The following is an 18,765-nucleotide window of genomic DNA, read 5'->3' as shown; positions in this document are numbered from 1 at the left end:
ATAGCCAGGGAGTATAATTTCATAGTTGTTTATCTGGGTTTAAGCCAAGTTTCATTTATAGCAAGAATATCAGGTTTGTGTTGGGTAATCCAGGTATGTAGTTCAGTAGTTTTATTTATTATGCTTCTAATATTTATGGTGGCAAAAGTTAGATTATTGGGGTGGGGATTACAGTTGCGGGGTTAGAGTGGTGTATAGAAGGGAATGGTCTTGATGTTGGTTGTGATAGGTGGGACCAGGATTAAGGTGAATGTCTCCTCCTAGGATGGTATTGGGGTATTAATGATTCTTGTTTTTTGGAGAGTATTTTCCCACTTAATTTTATTTTGATTTGAGTTGAAATGGAGTTAAATCATTCTAAGTTTGGGGTAAAGGTGAGGAGTGTTATTAAATAGGTTTGGAGTGATATGTAGAGGGTTTAAGGAGGTACTATGGATAGGTGATTGGGACAGAGTTGGAACATATTGAAAACTATTATTGAATCATGGTAGGATGAGAGTTGGCTCAGTAGGAGAAGAATAGAGGATAAGTCAAAGAATAGCATGATTAATTAAAGGGATCTGTATTTTATTAATGGCAGGTAGTACAGAAGTTGGAATCAAGAAGGAAGCAAGAAGTCATAGAGCTGTAGGATATACTTAAAAGAGTATATATCTAAAAGACAGGGCTCTAACTTCCCTTACTGTGAGGCAAGAAGACACAGAAGATTTGGTGCCCTTACCACCAGTTTTATACAGCACTCATTGACCCCTTCAGCAGTCAGGGTGCGTGAAAGGTGTCCAAAAGCTTTGGATGGTGGCTGGTTGTCATATCCGTATAGCCTAGGCTAATTCAATAGTCATCTGTTTCTATATGAATATCAAATGTTGTTGTGTCTTTCGGCTTTTCCCGGTTAGGGGTCGCCACAGCGGAACTCCGGTCCGCTAATGATTGGTAGTTGATTTTTACGTCCCGATTTACCAGCACTGACGCACAACCTTCCACGAAGGTACACCCATTCACGCATGTCTCCACGCAGAAGACGCTGTAGCTGAGAATCGAACCGGACAGCGTCTTACTGTGTGGAGACAACATATCAAATATTATGATAAATTAACCATCACAAGTGTACTTTGCTCTGTGTTATTTGGCTATATGGATGATTCTCAGGTAAACCATGTCCCATAACATTTATGTTATGGATTATTATTTTAGTTTTGATAACGTTATATTTGACTTTTGTGGTTTGAATTTACTTGTAATTTAACTGTTTTTTTCTTATGTTACTTTCTTAGTTATACCTCCTTTTTTTTGGGATGACTATGCTAGTTGCTTGATTCAGCAGGTGACAGAACACTAGTGCTGTCAGATACCTCTCCATTTACTACAAGTATTTGTTTCTTTTTCTTTCAGGCTAGTCTAACATTCAAATATGTATACTGGAAAAATAGATGTAAATTATTACATTTGGTGAATTAGAAGCAAACAAACTATAATGCTTATTTGTACTGCAGTAGACATACTCTGCATTATTAAATACAACAAACAGTTACCCTTTTTAGTAATAAGAAAATAATGCAACGGTACTTCATACAAACCTTAACTGCTTCTTCTTTTTCAGGGATCATATGCAGTGGACTGAAGCAGAAGTAGCAGCTGCTAAAAAGAAAGCATTGGAAAATTCAAGTCCCAGAGTTCCTCATCAGGAACAAGGTAATGCGAAAAAAAAGAGAGATTTTCAACTGTGGGTCATTGCTGGACAACTTCATCATATGTCATTTACATTATAAATGTTCAGTGTTACATTTTCTTTATTAGTCTCGCCTTCATCCTTAAAATGTTTTTTGTTATACTGCCTTCTCTTATAGAGTAACTAAAAAAAATTACATTTACAAGATTCCAGTTAAGTTAGTACAGTTGCGTAAAGAAACTTAACATAGCATTAGATGTTCATATGATCACTTCTGCAGTAGCCTTAGCTATATGGGTTAAATCCTGCTAAGGATATAACAGCTAGCTAGCTTCCATAACTTTTAAGGCACCTTCCATATGCCCAAACAGTTTGTCAGCTCACACTGAACTGACTCAAAAGTCATGTTTGGGTATCAAGCCCTTCAGAGCTTTCCTTCCAACAGAGAGAGAGGCTAAAACCTTGAAAAAAATAATGCTAGTAAAACAAAAATAAAGGTCCTCACCCTGGCAATAAAAACATACAAAAATAAGGGTGGGGTGGGGGGAATAGAGTGGCTACTGCACCAGTTGTGATTTGAACATCTACTGTTAGGGCAGGTTTATAGTCAAGCTAACCAAATGTTCTTCATATGGATCACTGCTGCAGTAGCTCTAGCTGTAATCTTCTTCTTTCGGCTTTTCCCGGTTAGGGGTCGCCACAGTGGATCACCTGTCCGCTCATGATTAGCTGTAATAATATATGATTACATTACCATAGCCTAGCTAACTGGGAGGAAGAGGAAGGATGAGGATCCAGTAGTTCCAGGAGAATGGTCCTAACAAAGCCTGCCCTAGATCTTGATAAAGAAGCTAGTTTTTAGTGCTTTGTAAACATAGCCGGCCTTAGGCATAAGCCAACTAGGCGGTCGCCTAGGACACCGCTCTAGCAGGGGCGCTTTTCCAGTATTTATTTGGTGTAGGTAGACCAGGATGGGGGCATCGGGTAGTGTAGTGGGGGGCACCGTGGAGCCCTTTAGCCTATGGCACCAGCTGACCTAAGGCCGCTCCTGTTTGTAAAAGTATACACAGAGCTCTAAGTTACTGCTTTTAGAATCATTCTAGAATCCACCCATTTCCAGAAAGCTGCAAATGAAGCCAAGGTCTGGTAGAATGAGGCTTGATCCTGCTTGGAATTGTCTTATTGTGATGAGCATAACAAAAGGTAATAGCATGAGACAACTACTTGGAGATAGTCTGCTTTGACATAGGTTTTCCTTTTTTCTTACCTTCACCTAAAATGAACAACTGATCGGAGTTCCATAAAGATTTTGTTTAGTCAAGATAGCATCTGAATTGTATGAGGACATCCAAGGTATGGAGTATCCTTTCTCCCTCATTTTAGATTTCTGAAGAAGACAGGGAGCTGGATAACTTGGCTCAAAGTTAACTTAGATATCACTTCAGACATAAACAAAAGTTTATATCTCAAAGAAACACTTTCTTTGAGGAAAATAATGTAATGTTGACCCACCAAAAGAGCTTATAGCTTTGATATTCTACTTGCAAAGGTCAAAGCAATAAGTTCATCTGTTTCTCATGTTAATAACCTCAGGTCAGCCTGATGAACTGGTTCAAATGGAGCAGAAGTTAGATTTCCTACAACAAAACTTAAATATCCCACAGAGGAACTGCCTGTTTCTTAGGAGACTTAATAAGCAACAACCCTTTCAAAAGCATTTTCACGTGATATTGCAGTGAAAGAAGAGGATCCATGGATAAATATGCTGAAATGACTGACAAATGAATCTTGATCATAGAATAAGACAGGCCAAAGGATAGTAACTCTCACAAATAATGGAGAACCGGGGGAAAAGCCCCGAATTGGTGCTAACTCTTTTCTTGAAACCAGGTAGAAAATATGTTCCATTTACTAATATATGATTTTCTGGTACCAGGTTTCTTGCCACAGTTAATATCTGAAGCATGTTCTTGGGGGGAAAAAAGTTGCCTAAAAGGTATTGATATTCTGTCATACAAGCAGTCCGTCGAAATTGTTCGGGGTTGGAATGTATCAGATTCACTCTGTCTTGTGTGATTGCATTCAGTCTGTGAGGAAGCTTCTAGTATTTGCCCCTGGCCATTTTCAAAAGAAGGGAGAGCCACTGATGTTCTTCATTCTCACAGCTGCTGTAGCTTTTGGTTATTTGGGTTGTATCCTGCCAAGTACCCAACAACCTGACAATCCTGCCTCCTTCCCACATTTACACCTTGACTGATGATTGGCTAGCTTCTTGGAGGGAAATCAGTAGCCAACTTAAATACTCTCTTGCCACTTCAAATGAAAACAACTCTGAGGCTTCACAGGAGCAGAAATTGGCTACAAGCTTCATTTCATCTAGATAAGTCCCCATAGGGGAACCCTTCCATACTGAAAAATATTGGCTTTTTAAATATTCTTGATACATTTTTAATTTTCTGAAGAATACCGGCAGATTTATTAATGCCAGAAACTCCTAATTTTAGAACAGTGTTTATTATAGAATACTTGGGCTGCTTTTGTGAGAAAACATGTAGTACTGCTTTTCAGAGATTTTAAAATTAGTAAGTGTTATGTACTTCAAACACTGTGTGGATTGGTGCTTGTGTACACTTTGTGACAACTTGCCTTCATTTTACTGCGTGAGACATTTTGCTTGAACGTGTTGTATTTAAAGGAGAACCGCACCCAAAAACTGAAAAAAAAAAAACATACCCTTTTCAGCAAATCTTGAACTTTTCTGCATTACTAATGCCTCTGCATCAACGTAAATGGTTACTGTTACTTTCTAATTTGTTATACCCCAAAATGATCTGAAGAAGGCTGCCATAGCTAGCATTATTTTGTTTTACAGACAATGGCTTTGCCTTCCTTATGTCATGTTAGAAGGACAGAAATAAATCCTTTAGATGATGGGATCGTTTAATGTAGTTTTCTGTCTTATCAGTTGACTTGCTGTGACTGCTTACTTTTCACTGTCAGCATCGATCCGTATTTTTAATTACTTTGTTTCCTTTGATTTTCATTAGTGCCCATTTCTGTTACAGCATTTTAAGAAATGTCGTTGAGTCAAATGTTCTTTTCAGAATAACAAATGTAGCGCTGAAGTGTGAGAAATCTGACCCTTGTGAGTAATAGGTATTACTTAGACTGAAATAGTTTGTGTTGCATTCACAGTTTTAAATATTGTAGATAGAATTAAAGTCTTTAATGGTAGTCATCTTTCCCCAGCTCCAGAAGAAACATGCACTTTTGCAGACATTACAGTGTAGAAAAAATGCAAAATCATATACTGAGAGAAAGCAAGAAGTTAGATTAACATATTTGCTTTCCTTCTTTGTGGCACTGAGTTTTATTACAGGGAAAGACATTTGTATCTGAAAACTAAACTAGAAACCCCTGACTTTTGTTCGGACTCCAGCCTACACTATTTAGCCGAGGTGTGATGCTGGCAATTTGTAATTGATAAAGCACATTTAAATGCCATTGTTTTCTTAATGGCTGTATTGTTGTGTTAGCCCTAACTTATTGTGCCACTCTTGGTAGATGTTGTGATGTAACAGATGAGATGCAGGGAAGAAAGACAAATATAATTGTTAAATTATGTTTTTTTTTTCTGAATACGAAGTGTTTAGTCTTGAATTACAAGGAAGTTAAAGCACTTTTTGGAAAGAAAAAACTTGACTTTTGAGCAGAGTTCTTTAAGCACCAGGAAGTATATTTTAGGTCTAGAAATGTATTTTATGTATGGTGCTTGTGTACACTTTGTAACAACCTGTCATCATCATTTCTTGTTTTTTTTTTTTTTTCTTCTTCTTCTCATACACTTTCTGTGAAAAGGACTTAAGAGTTCTGATGGGGTTTGGTGTACTGCATGTGCTTTTACTTTTGAATTTTGAGGGACTCTCTGGGGAAGTATAAGTGTGCCTGCTGCTTGTGAACACTTACCTGGCAATTTTCCTTCCGAGTTACTCTTCCCAGCACCAATTACTGGCAATCCAGGCTTCTTCCTCAGCTGCGGCATGGATTCTTACACTGGACCTGCTGTTTTTTCTGTCACTGTACTTTAAAAGGAAAAACAGAATAGGAGCCTTTGCCTATACTGCGGTCTCAAAGTGCCACTGCTGCTAGAGTGTGGCACTGCAGTGGCCATTTTTTGTTTTTCAGATCACTCTCAAATTTTTCCAGATTGCATTGGTGTAGCCCCTTCCACCAGCATGGGCCGGGGTTAGTGTCTTCCTCTCCTACTGTTCCGGTGTCCAGTTTGGGCACAGGAGAATCATTTTCTGTGGGTCTGGGAGTTTCTCTGGGAGGGTCTTCTCAGAGGGGCTGGAGAAAGATACCTCTTGCCTGTGATGAAGTGTTATCTCTCAGCTGGTCTCCTTCTATGGATGTCCCTAGAATAAAGAAACAAAAAGTTAGACATTCCTCATCCAAAGACATTTTGTCTATTCATAAGGATGATTTTCTTACCTTAGCCAGGAATGTTTTGCAGGCTTTAATTCCTGGAAAGCAGAATTCCATACCAGAAGACTAACTAGGTCAATATATTGTGGAGGAAAATGTCAGTGGATTCTGACCTAGACAGGGACAGGACTTTTTCTATGGTTAATTTAGAAACCCAAGACTCTGATTCAGAGGACGGTTTGTCCTCTCCAGCTCCTTTCCTTTTCTAAGACTAATTCCAGGATGATGGTGTGTATTTTTGGGATAAGTGGATGTCTCCCCCTCCCAAACTGAAGAGCTGTTGTGATGTGCTGCAAATGGATTTACCACTTGCTGCACCCATTTTTCTTATCATGCCACCCTTGGAGGATGTGTTGTTATATACTTGTTTGCATTAACCCTACAGGAAAGGCAAAATACACATTAATACCAACCCTTTCCCTGTGAACAAGAAGATAAGGTATTAGACAGATTTCAAAAGAGAATTTCTTTCTTCAAGTTTATTCTGTCAGGTGTTGATGGTTTGTGGAATTGTTCTGCCACACTTCCTTCAGAAGGTAAGTCCTGTCTGCTTTGTACAATTTCTGACTTGTCTCAAGCACCTAAATACACTTTGAAGAGTTTGTAAGATAGTGCCAATACTATGTTTAGGGCCATTACTACTGCTACTGTTTTGAGAAGATATGCCTGGGTATGTACTCAGAAGTATTCTGATGAGGTACAGCCTGAGATTTTAAACTTTACTGTAAACAATGAGGTTTTGTTTGGCCATGCTGTTACTTCGGTTCTCAAACAGTTTGATGACAGACAGAAATTAGTTCAGAGAATTGCTAAGATTTTTCAAGGCTCACATTATAAATCTTACAAACATTTTGCTTTTTCTTAAGACAAAATAATCAGTCCCTGCCATCTTCTGGCAAACAGAAAAAAGAAAATAGATAGCAAAATGAGTGCAATGAAAACAGGAATCCTTTCAAAAAAGGAACAGACTACACCTTCAGAATGACTATGCTTAGCATTTTGTGCCCTTCCCCTGTTGTGCCTACATTTCTAAGTCTGTCTCGTGGACTGCCTTTCTATATTTCCCTTTGGCAACAGATTGTTTCAGGCTCTTGGGTAATAACACTGGTTCAGGAGGGTTGCAGTTGCTACTGAATACATGTACCTCCTTTCAGGGGAATTCCTCCCTACCCTCTGAAACAAAGTTTTTTCCTTTGGCCATAGATTGTTTCAATCTCCTAGGTTCTAATAGTGGTTGGGGGTGGGGTTAGAATTGGTACTGAATGCACATACCTCCTTTCAGGAGAATTCCACTCTACCCCCAAACCAAACTGATTTTTTTTCTTCAATACATTCATATCCTAGAAGTCATACTACTAGAGCCTTTATACCAAAGAAAGAAAAGCTTCTGTCACTCTTATGTGCATTAAGAAGACGTTGAGGCTTGGGTGTTCGTTTAAGTAGTTTAGTACATAGAAATACATCAGGATGGATGGCAGGAACATCAAACATAAACTAACTGTCTAACTAACTGACTGACTACATACTGGCATGATCACACTCTGGCTGCTTATTCAAAATGGCACTCTTGCTTGCACATGCTCCGTACTTATATGCATGTGCTGATTCACTAGAAAGGTTCGTAAAAGTATATCACAGTCTGATCTACATCCTCCCTCTTAATGAGCTGGCTTATATAAACAATGACATTTTACTAAGCATGCAATTATACAGACAGCAATAAAGAAAAAACAGTCATGTCCAGGTTGCCGTGTATCTGCAACTAGGTTTCGAGATGCGATTTGATCTTGTTACATAATAGTTAGGTCTGGGTTTAGCAACAGGGACAGTCACTTGTGCACTCTCAGGGATTTTCTCAGGAACAGGGATTGCTGACAGAATGTCCTCTGGGACAGGAACATTGGACAAGTCATTATGAGAACTTGAGTCTTTGTCACAGGCAAAATGCTGTAACACTGGTTTGGACACAGGTAACAAATGCTTCAGATTTCATCTGAATTCCACTCCTTGTGATTCCACAGTGTACAGTCTCGGCTCTTGACTCAAACTTTTCACAAATCCAATGCGATCAAAACCTTTTGACGTCTGCACCCTCACTATCTCCCCTTTTTTAATGAACTGAGCAGTTTGCTGGTTTTATCATAGTTAAGACTTCTGGGGCAAACACATTTTCAACAATTGGGCTTTTTCTGCTTTGTTGTTCTTAGCACATGGAACCAATAAATTACTGCTTATTGGTAATGTGGTTCTGGTTTGTCTTGACGTAAGTCTCTGGGCAGGTGAACCAAGATAATTATCACAAGGAATGTTTCTGAGATTTAACAAGTTTAGAAAAACATTGGTATTGTCACGTCTGGATTTCACTAACAGCTGTTTTACACTTTGAACTGCACATTCAGCCAAGCTGTTTGACTGAGGGTATTCGGGACTACGCTTAATATGAACAAAGTCCCATTCATCTGCAAATTTCTTGAACTGCTGACTTGTAAACTGTCCACCATTGTCAGAAATAACTGTATGGACTACCATGGACAGAAATATGTCGCTTCAGCTTAGTAATGACAGTACTGGAAGTTAGGTCAGGAAGTAGGTCAGTCTCAAACCAATTTGAATAAGAGTCTTTTAACACCAAATAATGTTGACCAGTCCACTCAAAGATATCTGTGACTACTGTCAGCCAAGGTAGTTCAGGAATCTGGCTTAACTGAAGTGGTTCCTTTTGTTGATGCGGCCTTGTACTATTACATACTGAACAAGATGAAAGTACTTTCTCGATATCGAAGGCCAAAATACTAGACCTCTTGCCCTTCTTTTGGTAGAATCAGTTCCCGGGTGTCCATGATGCAAGATCTTACTATACTCTTGTTGCAAGGATTTTGGAACAATCACCTTATGACCTTTCATGATAATACCATTGTCTGACAAAAATCTTAACTCTGCATGGAAAATAAGACTGCACTTCTACTAGTAAACAAGATTGCTTGGAAGGCCATCCTTGACTGATAAAGTGGTTTAGCTTCTGGAGAATTGGATCTGAAGCTGTGTGAGCTCTGAGCACATCAAGATATGTGGAAGAAAAATTACTCTCTTCCATAACCTCAGAATCAAGTTGTTCATTGTTATGCTGTTCAGTGTTTTTTCTGGGTGATCTGGATAAAGTATCAGCAAGATAAAGAAGTTTGCCTTTTGTGTAAATGAGTGAAATTGTACTTTTACAATTTGAGCATCCTACTTTGCAATCTAACTGGAGCTGTATGCATAGGCTTTCTCAAAATAGTAACTAAAGGTTGGTGGTCAGTTTCGATCTGGATAGGTCGACCATAAATATAATCATGCAACTTTGAACATGCAAACACAATTGCCAAACACTCTCAGTCTGGGCATACTGCATCTCAGTCTGGGTAGGAATTCTCGATGCATAGGCTACTGGTTTACCCACTTGAAGAATGACTACACCTAGGCTAAATTTAGAAGAATCACTGGAAAGAGTAACTAGTTTGTGAACATCATAGTAGCTGAGGTGGTGGTGGATTAATCACGCGCTCTTTCCCAAACTTTCTTGAGGTTTCTGTCATGTTCGACTTCACTATTGCCTCCTACTAGAATATTATGTACTGTAATAGCAGAGGGATATCCTGAAAAAAAATTGCTCCATTGCACACTGAAAGACTTCTCTGGCAGAATTTATTCCAAATGCCATTCTCAGAAATCTTTATCTTCCAAAAGGTGTACCGAATGTGGTTAACAAGGAAGATTTTCAGTCAAGCAAAATTTGACAAAATGAACTCTGCATCTAAGACAGAAAAAACGTGCATTGGATGATGGGGTCTTTTTAATGCTTTGTTCAAATCTCTTGGATCAGCACATATTCTGATATCATCTGAGATTTTCTTATGAGCCATTATCATGGAGGATACACATTCAGTAGGTTCTTCTACTGGACAAATTATCCCTAGCTGCACTATTTTGTCTAGCTCGGGTTTGACTCTTTTCTGCATAGATACTGGAACTTTCCTTGCATGTCTGATAACTAGGGTGACTTCTGGGTCTAACTTCATGGAGTATACAACTGGTTGTTTGCCTAGCTTTTTCTGCACAAATATCAGCATGCTCAGAAAAAGTAGTTTGGGTGAAATTTGAGCTGTTGTCATGCAGGCTTACATGGTGAACTTCTTTATTAAGTGAATGCAGTCCCATTTTCAAACTGTCTCTGAGACCTAATAATGACTGCACATGCCTCTTGACTATGAGAAATTGCAAGGCATAGCTGTTCCCAGCAGAGTAACATGAAAACACTACTGAGCCCACGGTTTGAATCTCTTCACCACCATAAGCAACAAGCTTTGCACACTTTGTCAAATCAAGTTGTTCTGCAGCTTTTACTCTAGCAAATGTTTCTGCTGACATAACATTGCACTTTGAGCCAGTATCTGCTTTGAGCTCTACAGGACTGCCATTAATCAAAACAGTACAAAAGATTTCATTCTTTGCCCATAAATCTACTGCATCGACTGTTTCACCAAGCACAGACACACCATTAACATAAAAAGTAGGGTTTCAGCTTTCTAATTGATTAACTTGCCTCCTGAAATGCCCTCTTTTAATAAAAGAATGTGCCTTATTTGATTTCCAAAACCTGACATGATTCCATTTATTGCAAGAGTGACACTGCTGACCAAAATTAAGCACTTTTCTCTTTTAGACTCATGATTTCACCACAATTACGACAGTTGACTGTAAAGCTGGATGGGGGCACACATTTTGATTTTGGTGACTCACCCTTATGCTTCACTGAGCATGCTCTGGAATTGGCTGGAAATGCTTGCAGTTTCCCAGGGACTGTTACAGGACCTGCAGTAGCTGCCATGTGCTTGGGCCTGTTTATTTTTAACCACATGCTGCATACTATCAACATGAGCTTTGTCACTGTGCCTCCCACAGCTATTCTCATTTGTAAGCATACTTGTGTGCTTTTCTGTAAGCTCATATATCTGACAAGTCTCAATGGCCTTATTTAATGTTAAATCACTGCCTCAAAGCAAAATCTTTCTCACTGTATCATTATTAATGCCACACACAAGCCTGTCTTTTATCAACTCATCTCTCAGATTACCAAATCTGCACATTTTAGCCTTGTTTCTCAAGTCAGTTATACATGCTGCAAAAGTTTCACCAGGCTTTTGATCCCTTACATAAAATAAATGCCTTTCCATTGTAATATTAGTTTGGGAGTTACATATTAATCTAAATTTATGTTTTAAGCACTCTGGGTCTTCCCTTGTTTCAGCTGATACCACTATTTGGCGTTTTTTCTCCTCCCCTGCATACACAGCAGGTGCATACACAACACAAGAGAACGCTCTCTTTTAGTGGCCTCTGAATCATCTATATTAAGCAGAATAAATGCTTTTGCACTTGCGTCTTTGTCAGAAAACGTAGTCTGTATGAAAATATTGTATTCCTGCTCAAACACACTCCAGTTTTCTGCAGTATTATCAAAGTAAGCAGTGCGGGTCTGCGAAAACATTCTGCCATGCCCACAGAATATAGTAAAACACATTGCAGAATGGCCCTTGTAATTATGTATGAACATTCACACACACCAGGTACTTGTAATAATATTCAAATGCACAATAAACTCTTCTATATACTGTACTCTGCAAAATAAGCTTTGAAATAACTGTACTTTGCGAAATATTCTTTGAAACAACTTTACTCTGTGAAATAACTCCATTGTAATATTGCACACACTTGAAAACACTTTGCACACTTCAAATATTTTGAATAGCTTTAGTTAATACAAAAAAGTAGCACATAACGAAAAAATATGGTCATTTTCCCTTTTTTGTACATCTTATGCGATTTGGATATTGTTTCAAACATTTTTGTAATTATTTTGAATATTTTTATCAATATGTCGAAGTTTCTGACATTTCGTTTAATAAGAAATTTGTTTTTAGCATTCTGAGTGCTTCGTTTTATATTTGTAACAAAATAAATAATTTAAGCGAGTTTTAGTACCTAGAATTTGTTTCTGACCTGTTTTGCAAGTCGTTTGAGCAGTAGGGATGATCTACTCCTGTATATTCCTGTAACTTTAACCAGTTGCTTCATGGCTGTAACTCTGGATCCCATTCTGACACCATGTTGCACTTCTTATGTACATTAAGAAGATGTTGAGGCTTGGGTGTTCGTTTAAGTAGTTTAGTGTATACAACTACATCAGGATGGATGGCAGGAACATCAAACTTAAAAGAGCTGTCTAACTGACTGACTACATACTTGCATGTTAACACTCTGGCTGCTCACTCAAAATGGCAGTCTTGTTTGCACATATTCAGTACTTATATGCATGTGCTGAGTCGCTGGAAAGCTTCTTAAAGGTATATCACACACACTAGATATACAGCTTCTACATCAAAGAATGAAAATTCCTGGAGACCAGTTCCAGAGCTTTCCTTTCTCAACCGGTTTGTGAAAGTACCAAAATCTTCATAGTTTGTTAAAAGACATTGCTGTTCTGAGTTTTATGGTAACATTAGACCTACAAGATGCTTGCCGTCACATTCTCATAGCCACAGGCTTCAGAACATTTTCAGATTCTATGCTTGGATCACATTATCATTTCTCTGCATTACCCTTTGAGTTAGCTACAGCTCCTGAGGTGTTTATAAAGTGTCTAAATGTAGGGATACCCCATTGCAGATTGCAAGGCATTCACATTTTCCATATTTAGACAACTGACTGATCTTTGCAGTGTCTTTTGGTCAGATGTTAGGAGTCCTTAACTCATTCACTCCAGTGGAGCTCAGGAAGTTTGCAGTGTAACTTCCAATGGGTAGAGCCTAAGTCTTTTGACATAATCAAATTATGTCCTCGCATTTTAAACGAATGTTCATATTTTTGGAACCATAGGTGCTATGAAATAAGTATAAATGGCAAACTCTTCAGCACAAACTATTTTTATAGTGGTAGTTTTCTTTAGGTTCTAGGTCTTAAATCGAATTTTATGCCACAGTAAGCACAGTAACTTTTACATTTGTAATATTTTGTAAACAACTTACAATATTTCAGCAACCACTCAAGTTACATACATACTGTCATCAGAATTTTATTTATCTACCTGAGAGGTTTCATATAAGGCTAAGGAGTTCTGTCTGTGTTACATGGTTTTTGAGATATTTAGAAAAATGTGAAAATTATATCTATATAAATTAGTATTATAAAAACAACAGTTAGTATCTGTTTACTTGCACCAGATTGAGGCTAAATATTAATGCAGTTGAGTTTGCCATTTTGTAAGCTTTAGGATGAATTTTTTTAAAACCTTGTACATAGCATGGTTTTGGAATTATTGATGCAAATATGAATTAGCAACATTTGACGCGTAGAGGTGTCAGTAGGAGTTAACTACAGATGCACCTGGTGGCGTCACTCGAATGTAATAAGTTAACATGGACTCTGATGTTGTCAGTCTTCATTCATTCCTTGACTGTGGTCTTGGTTCCGAGCCTCGGAACAGACTCTGCCATTTTTCTAGCTCACGTCTTCCAAAACTCTTGAACAAGGCTCTACCCGTAATGCTCCTCACTAAATTGCCTCAGATCTCATTTCCCGCTTGTGGTGTCAGATGCGTTCAACCAATCTCTCGAGCCTTGGCAGTATATTATTGTGAGTTTCTTAACTTTTTTGTCCTTATCTCCATCTTTCTATAATTATATAATTTTTCTATATTTCTACCTGCTCTCTTTCATTATGTAGTGCTTGTGTGACTGTTTTCTTCCCATTACCTCACTTTTTACTGTTAAGTAATCTAACGTACCATTGTTGGTACTTCCTTCCCCTGCTTCATTTACCATGGGTAATCTGTAATTGGTAATTTTTCTCTTTTCTGTTCTTGCGCAAAAAAGAGACTTTCTCTCTCTTTCTGTGTGTGTGCGCATGCGTGCGCTCGCTTAGGCCTCTCTTTTTTTGACTGTGGCTGATATGTCTACTAAGAGCACCTCTTGGTTTAAGAGGTGCCAGAAATGTAACAGAAAAATGCCCAACTCAGATGGACACACCTTTTGTGTTTACTGTCTAGGTGCTGTCCATCTCCAGGAGGATTCTGCTATTTGTCATGGTTTCTCCATCAGAACCTTGTCAGAGCAGAGAAACAAGCTTATTTTAAAGGGACTACTGAAGGGTGATTTTGAAGAGGAGATATCTGGTCCCAAGACTGAAGCCAGCTCTTCCTCCTCTTCATCCAAAACTAAAAAAAATGATTACATTCGGTTCCGACAAGTTCCTCATAACTGCCTGCAAAATTGACCAGACCTCCTCCTGTGTGGACTGCATCTTCAGCACCGACAGGTAAAGATGACTTGACTTCAGTGCAGACATCTGAAGCTTCGATACCAGCTGAACGCTCAGTACCGAAGCAGCCTCAGCTTATTACATTACCAAGGACCTCTTACTTCCCATCTATGGACCCGTTTGCTGACCATCCACCAAGTCCTTTTTTGGAACCAAGAATACCTTAGGTCCCCATCAGCCTCCTCTATTCAGTCTACTAAGAGCCTTTCCGAGTCAGATATTATGAGACTGGTCGACCAGCTCCTGACAGCGAGGGGATTGCCTCCATCCTCTGTTCCGGAGACGGTCCTTCCTTGGCACCCATTCAGATTCCTCCTCTGACTCCAGCTGAGATTTCAGAGCCCCTGATACCGACTTTCCTGGCTCTGACTCCCTTGATGCTAGTTACATCTCCTTCTCCAGCACTGATGATTGCCATGAGCTCTTCCAGTCTGTTGGAACTGGAGACCTCCCGGGGTTGAGGCTTGATTGCTAGTTCTGAGGTTCAGGGTTCACCTTTGATATGTTTGGAGCTCTCCATGCCCTTCAGGGCCGCGGCATTTGAAGCTAGGCCTTGGCTTCTGCCTCAGAGGTGACTTCCTCGGTGCGGGGTGGGACCATGGTTCCAAAGGAGTCTATTTCGGTTCTGGGCTCCCATCCCTCTCCGGGGGGGGGGGCTGCCTTTCAGGCCATGGAGAAGACTTTATCCATTGTGGACTCAGTCTGTGCCATCCTTGTTGGGTCAAGTATCCTGTACATCTCCTCAACTGGAGCTTCCTCCAGGCTCATCCCTGGACAGAGGGCACAGAAGCCTCAGGAACGATCCACCATGGTGATTTCTTCTTCGGATACCTCTCTGGAACATCCCACCGAAGAGGTACCTTCGAAGAAAAAGTGCAAGAGGAAGCACTTGGACTCCCTGGAAGAGTATTTCACAGAGGATACTAATTTCGATGAAGGTTCCCTTAGGTCGCCCCTGATGATATTTCCTTCAGGGACGTCCTAGAAATTCTGTAACGGACGGCTAGCTGGACTTCCCTACAACCTTTCTCGGAGGAATTGGTATACCTGGAGGCTTTTCATGCCCAGCCCTCTACCTCTTGGAGCTCTCCACCTGCTAACAAGCTTATTAAAATGATCGCTCAGCAGGCCTGGAAGATTCCTGACTCCATCGAGCCAATCCCTAAGAGACTTGACCAGATTCTGTCTGCCCCTAAAGATGAACAACACTGGGCCAAGGGTATTCCTGTACACACCATGGTGATAGTGGCAGCCACCAAAAAGGAACTTGCAGAAGAAAGTCCTACTATTCATCCTCCTAACAAGGAGTCTAGGACTATGGATACAGTGGATATAAAAAGTGTGCATACCCCTGTTAAAATGCCAGGTTTTTGTGATATAAAAAAATGAGACCACAATAAATAATTTCAAAACTTTTCCCACCTTTAATGTGTGACCTATAACCTGTACAATTCAACTGAAAAACAAACAAATCTGTTAAGGGAAAAAATATAAAAAATAAAAAAGTACGATAAGCTGGTTGCATAAGTGTGCACACCCTTAAACTAATACTTTGTTGAAGCACCATTGACTCCATTCCAATGAAATCTTGTCGGGCCGTGCCTTTGTTCTACCTCAGCCCCAAGCCATAGTGACCACAGATACTTCCAAGATTGGGGGGGCATTATCTGGGAAGGACAGTCCAAGGCACTTGGTCCCAGATGGAGGCTTTATTCCAGCAGGCTGCCATGTCTTCAGGCATGCAACACTTTAGAAATTCTGATCCAAAAAAAAAGGAAACATACACTGTGAAGAGTCTCTGAGACAAAAAACATCAGGAAACTAGGAATATCAATCTCTAGAAGTCTCCCTAGGCTTAAGAGAATCAGATCCAACGAGGCACTTTTACAGCACCTAGGTTTGTCATTTGTAATCTCTAAGGCCTGTAGCGATTTCCCTACAGATGCTGCTGGATTCCAGTATATCTTGCCAAGCTGAAACATTTGCATCCAGCATCAGTTAGGACACTTCACCATGGGCATCTAAAGTTGATATTTATGATAACCAAAGTAGAGGATGGTATTTTCTTGGTTCTTGTGTACAAGGATGTCCACTGTTCTAAAGTGGAGGTTCTAGATGGCCATCGACATACCCAGGCTACTCTGTCTAAATCAAGGACTCACATATCCAGCCTCCATGTCAGCTTTTTCATGTTCTTTCAGTTCACAGGTGAATGCTGTTATCTGTCTTCTATCCAGACTCCCCTCACAGGACTAGTTGGCCTTTGTTCAAAGCCTGATATCCAGGATTAGCCATCATTGTCAGGAATCCCACCTTAGAAGAGGAAGTAAAAATAGTCCTCTTCATGGGAATGGTGATCTGTAGACTCAGAGGCAGAAAATCTGGCAAACACTTCCCAAGTGTCTTCCCCAATAGGCTGTGATATTGACGTCAAGGGTGCCTTGTCGTGGCTTGAATGTGAAGAAGTAGAATGCATCTTACAAGTAGCATGCTGATCAATCATTTGGTGTTATTTTATCTAGGATGAAAAATCATTTTAAATGGAAAGTCAAGGAGGTCTCAGATGCCCAGGAAAAGCTACACTGGACTTCTGTGTTTGGAAGTGACCAAGCCTTTTGCTGTTTCCCTGCTTTTAGAGACTTGACAGGACATCATTATAGTGGCATTACTGGAATCAGTATTTCACCTCCCACCCTGCTCCTTGGGAACCAGCTACTTCTATAGGTCCAAGGTTTCCTACAAGCACCTTTATAAGAACACAATTGCAGATACTTTGCCTCTTGATACTGAAAAATGGTCCAGATTTGTTCCAATCACTAATACACTTTCCTTTAACCAGGAGAGAAACACCTTGGACCAGTTTGGGAAGAAAGTCTGTATAAAAACAACTCTGGGCTTCAGAGCTGTCAGATGTCAGACTCATATGATAAGGTGTAGGATAGAGCTCCTTAACCAACTGAAGGAGAAAACAGGGAAAATCTCTGAAAGTATATAGAAGGTAAAGATTATGGATTTAACCACGCTAGCCACTTAGGTGGATACATTTGTCGTTAAATTTGGCTGTGGTGCTGTGGTTACATCATGCAGGACTACTGCCACAAGATATGTTATTAGGAGACATGCCTGTCTGAGGACACAACTCCTGCCACATCTCCTTAATGCCCATATAAAAGGATTTTCTGTTTGGACGTGCTGTTCAGGAAACATTTAAAAAATACACATGTAAAGAGGAGGACCATGCACACTTTTAAACAGATGTTTCATCCCCTAGTACCAGGCTACCATAGAAATACCCATCAAAAAGTTGACCCTGCTACTGTCACTAGGGAAAAGCAAGCAGATGAAGGGGAAAAAGATGCATTTAATAGAAAATGTCAAAGAGGTCAAAAAGGGAAGACTGAGTGCCAAGACTGAGACAGGAAACAGCCTTAACAACCTTATTTGTCTCTTGTTTACCCTTCCCTCACCCAGAATCCCACAGCAGCCCTCCATACCCCCAGTGCTTCCCTTAAAACTTTAGTAAAAATAGGGGGCTGACTGGCCTTATTTGTACAACAATCATAAGAAATAAGAGTTCACCATACCCCTACTGTTTTCTTGCCCTTATAGTTGCAACAAAAATAGGGACCACTTGGCCATATTTACAGAAAAGTGAGAAGAAATAACAGAGTGCATATGGGTTCTGCAGGTGGTGTATAGAGGTACAGAATACAGTTATTTTCAAGACCAGAGCTCCAAAAGATTCTTCCAGTTCCAGAAAAATCAACGGCATTTGGTGCAGCACCTATTGGAGCGCCTTCAACAATATGAGGCTATAGAGAAGGTGCCAAAAAGAGAAAAGGACACATGCTTCTTCTCAAGATGTTTCTGATGCCTGTGAAGAATGCCTTCTGGAGGCCCAGTCTAGACTTGCCAAGACTAAATAGATGCTTGAAAGTGCAGAAATTAAGTACATCATCCCTTTATGAAAGCTGTGGTTGTCATCCTGGATCTTGTGATTGCCTGTCTGTATATTCCTATGCACAATGACCACAGATGCTTTCTCTGTTTCAGAGTGGGGGTGGGGCATATCATTATCAGTTTACCTTTTTGCCCTTTGTCTTGGTTACTGCTACCAGGGTCTTTACCAAATGCCTGGTTGCATCATTTTCATACTGCCAGACCAAGGACATTCACCATTACCCTTGCTTGGATGATTGTCTGAATCTCACCCATTCCAAAAAAAAGGAGTATAGAGGGCACTCAGTTTTACCCTG

General features: G+C 39.8%; 1 protein-coding gene across 4 annotated transcripts in view; it reads left to right on the top strand.

Moving 5' to 3' along the window:
* METTL8 (methyltransferase 8, methylcytidine) overlaps window positions 1-18,765 on the top strand; it is a 1,591,180-nt gene that overhangs the window by 329,352 nt on the left and 1,243,063 nt on the right. For all 4 annotated transcript variants that reach the window (XM_044075524.1, XM_044075523.1, XM_044075522.1 and 1 more), the window contains one exon: window positions 1,601-1,692. In XM_044075524.1, coding sequence (XP_043931459.1) covers window positions 1,601-1,692 — 92 coding nt within the window. The remainder of the gene's footprint in view (window positions 1-1,600; window positions 1,693-18,765) is intronic.

The sequence above is a fragment of the Protopterus annectens genome, chromosome 6.part1, assembly GCF_019279795.1.
Source record: "Protopterus annectens isolate FY-2018-M chromosome 6.part1, PAN1.0, whole genome shotgun sequence".
In the NCBI taxonomy this organism is placed as follows: Eukaryota; Metazoa; Chordata; order Ceratodontiformes; family Protopteridae; genus Protopterus; species Protopterus annectens.
The sequence above is the reverse complement of the archived record's forward strand: the minus strand, read 5'-3'. Positions and strand labels throughout refer to the sequence as shown.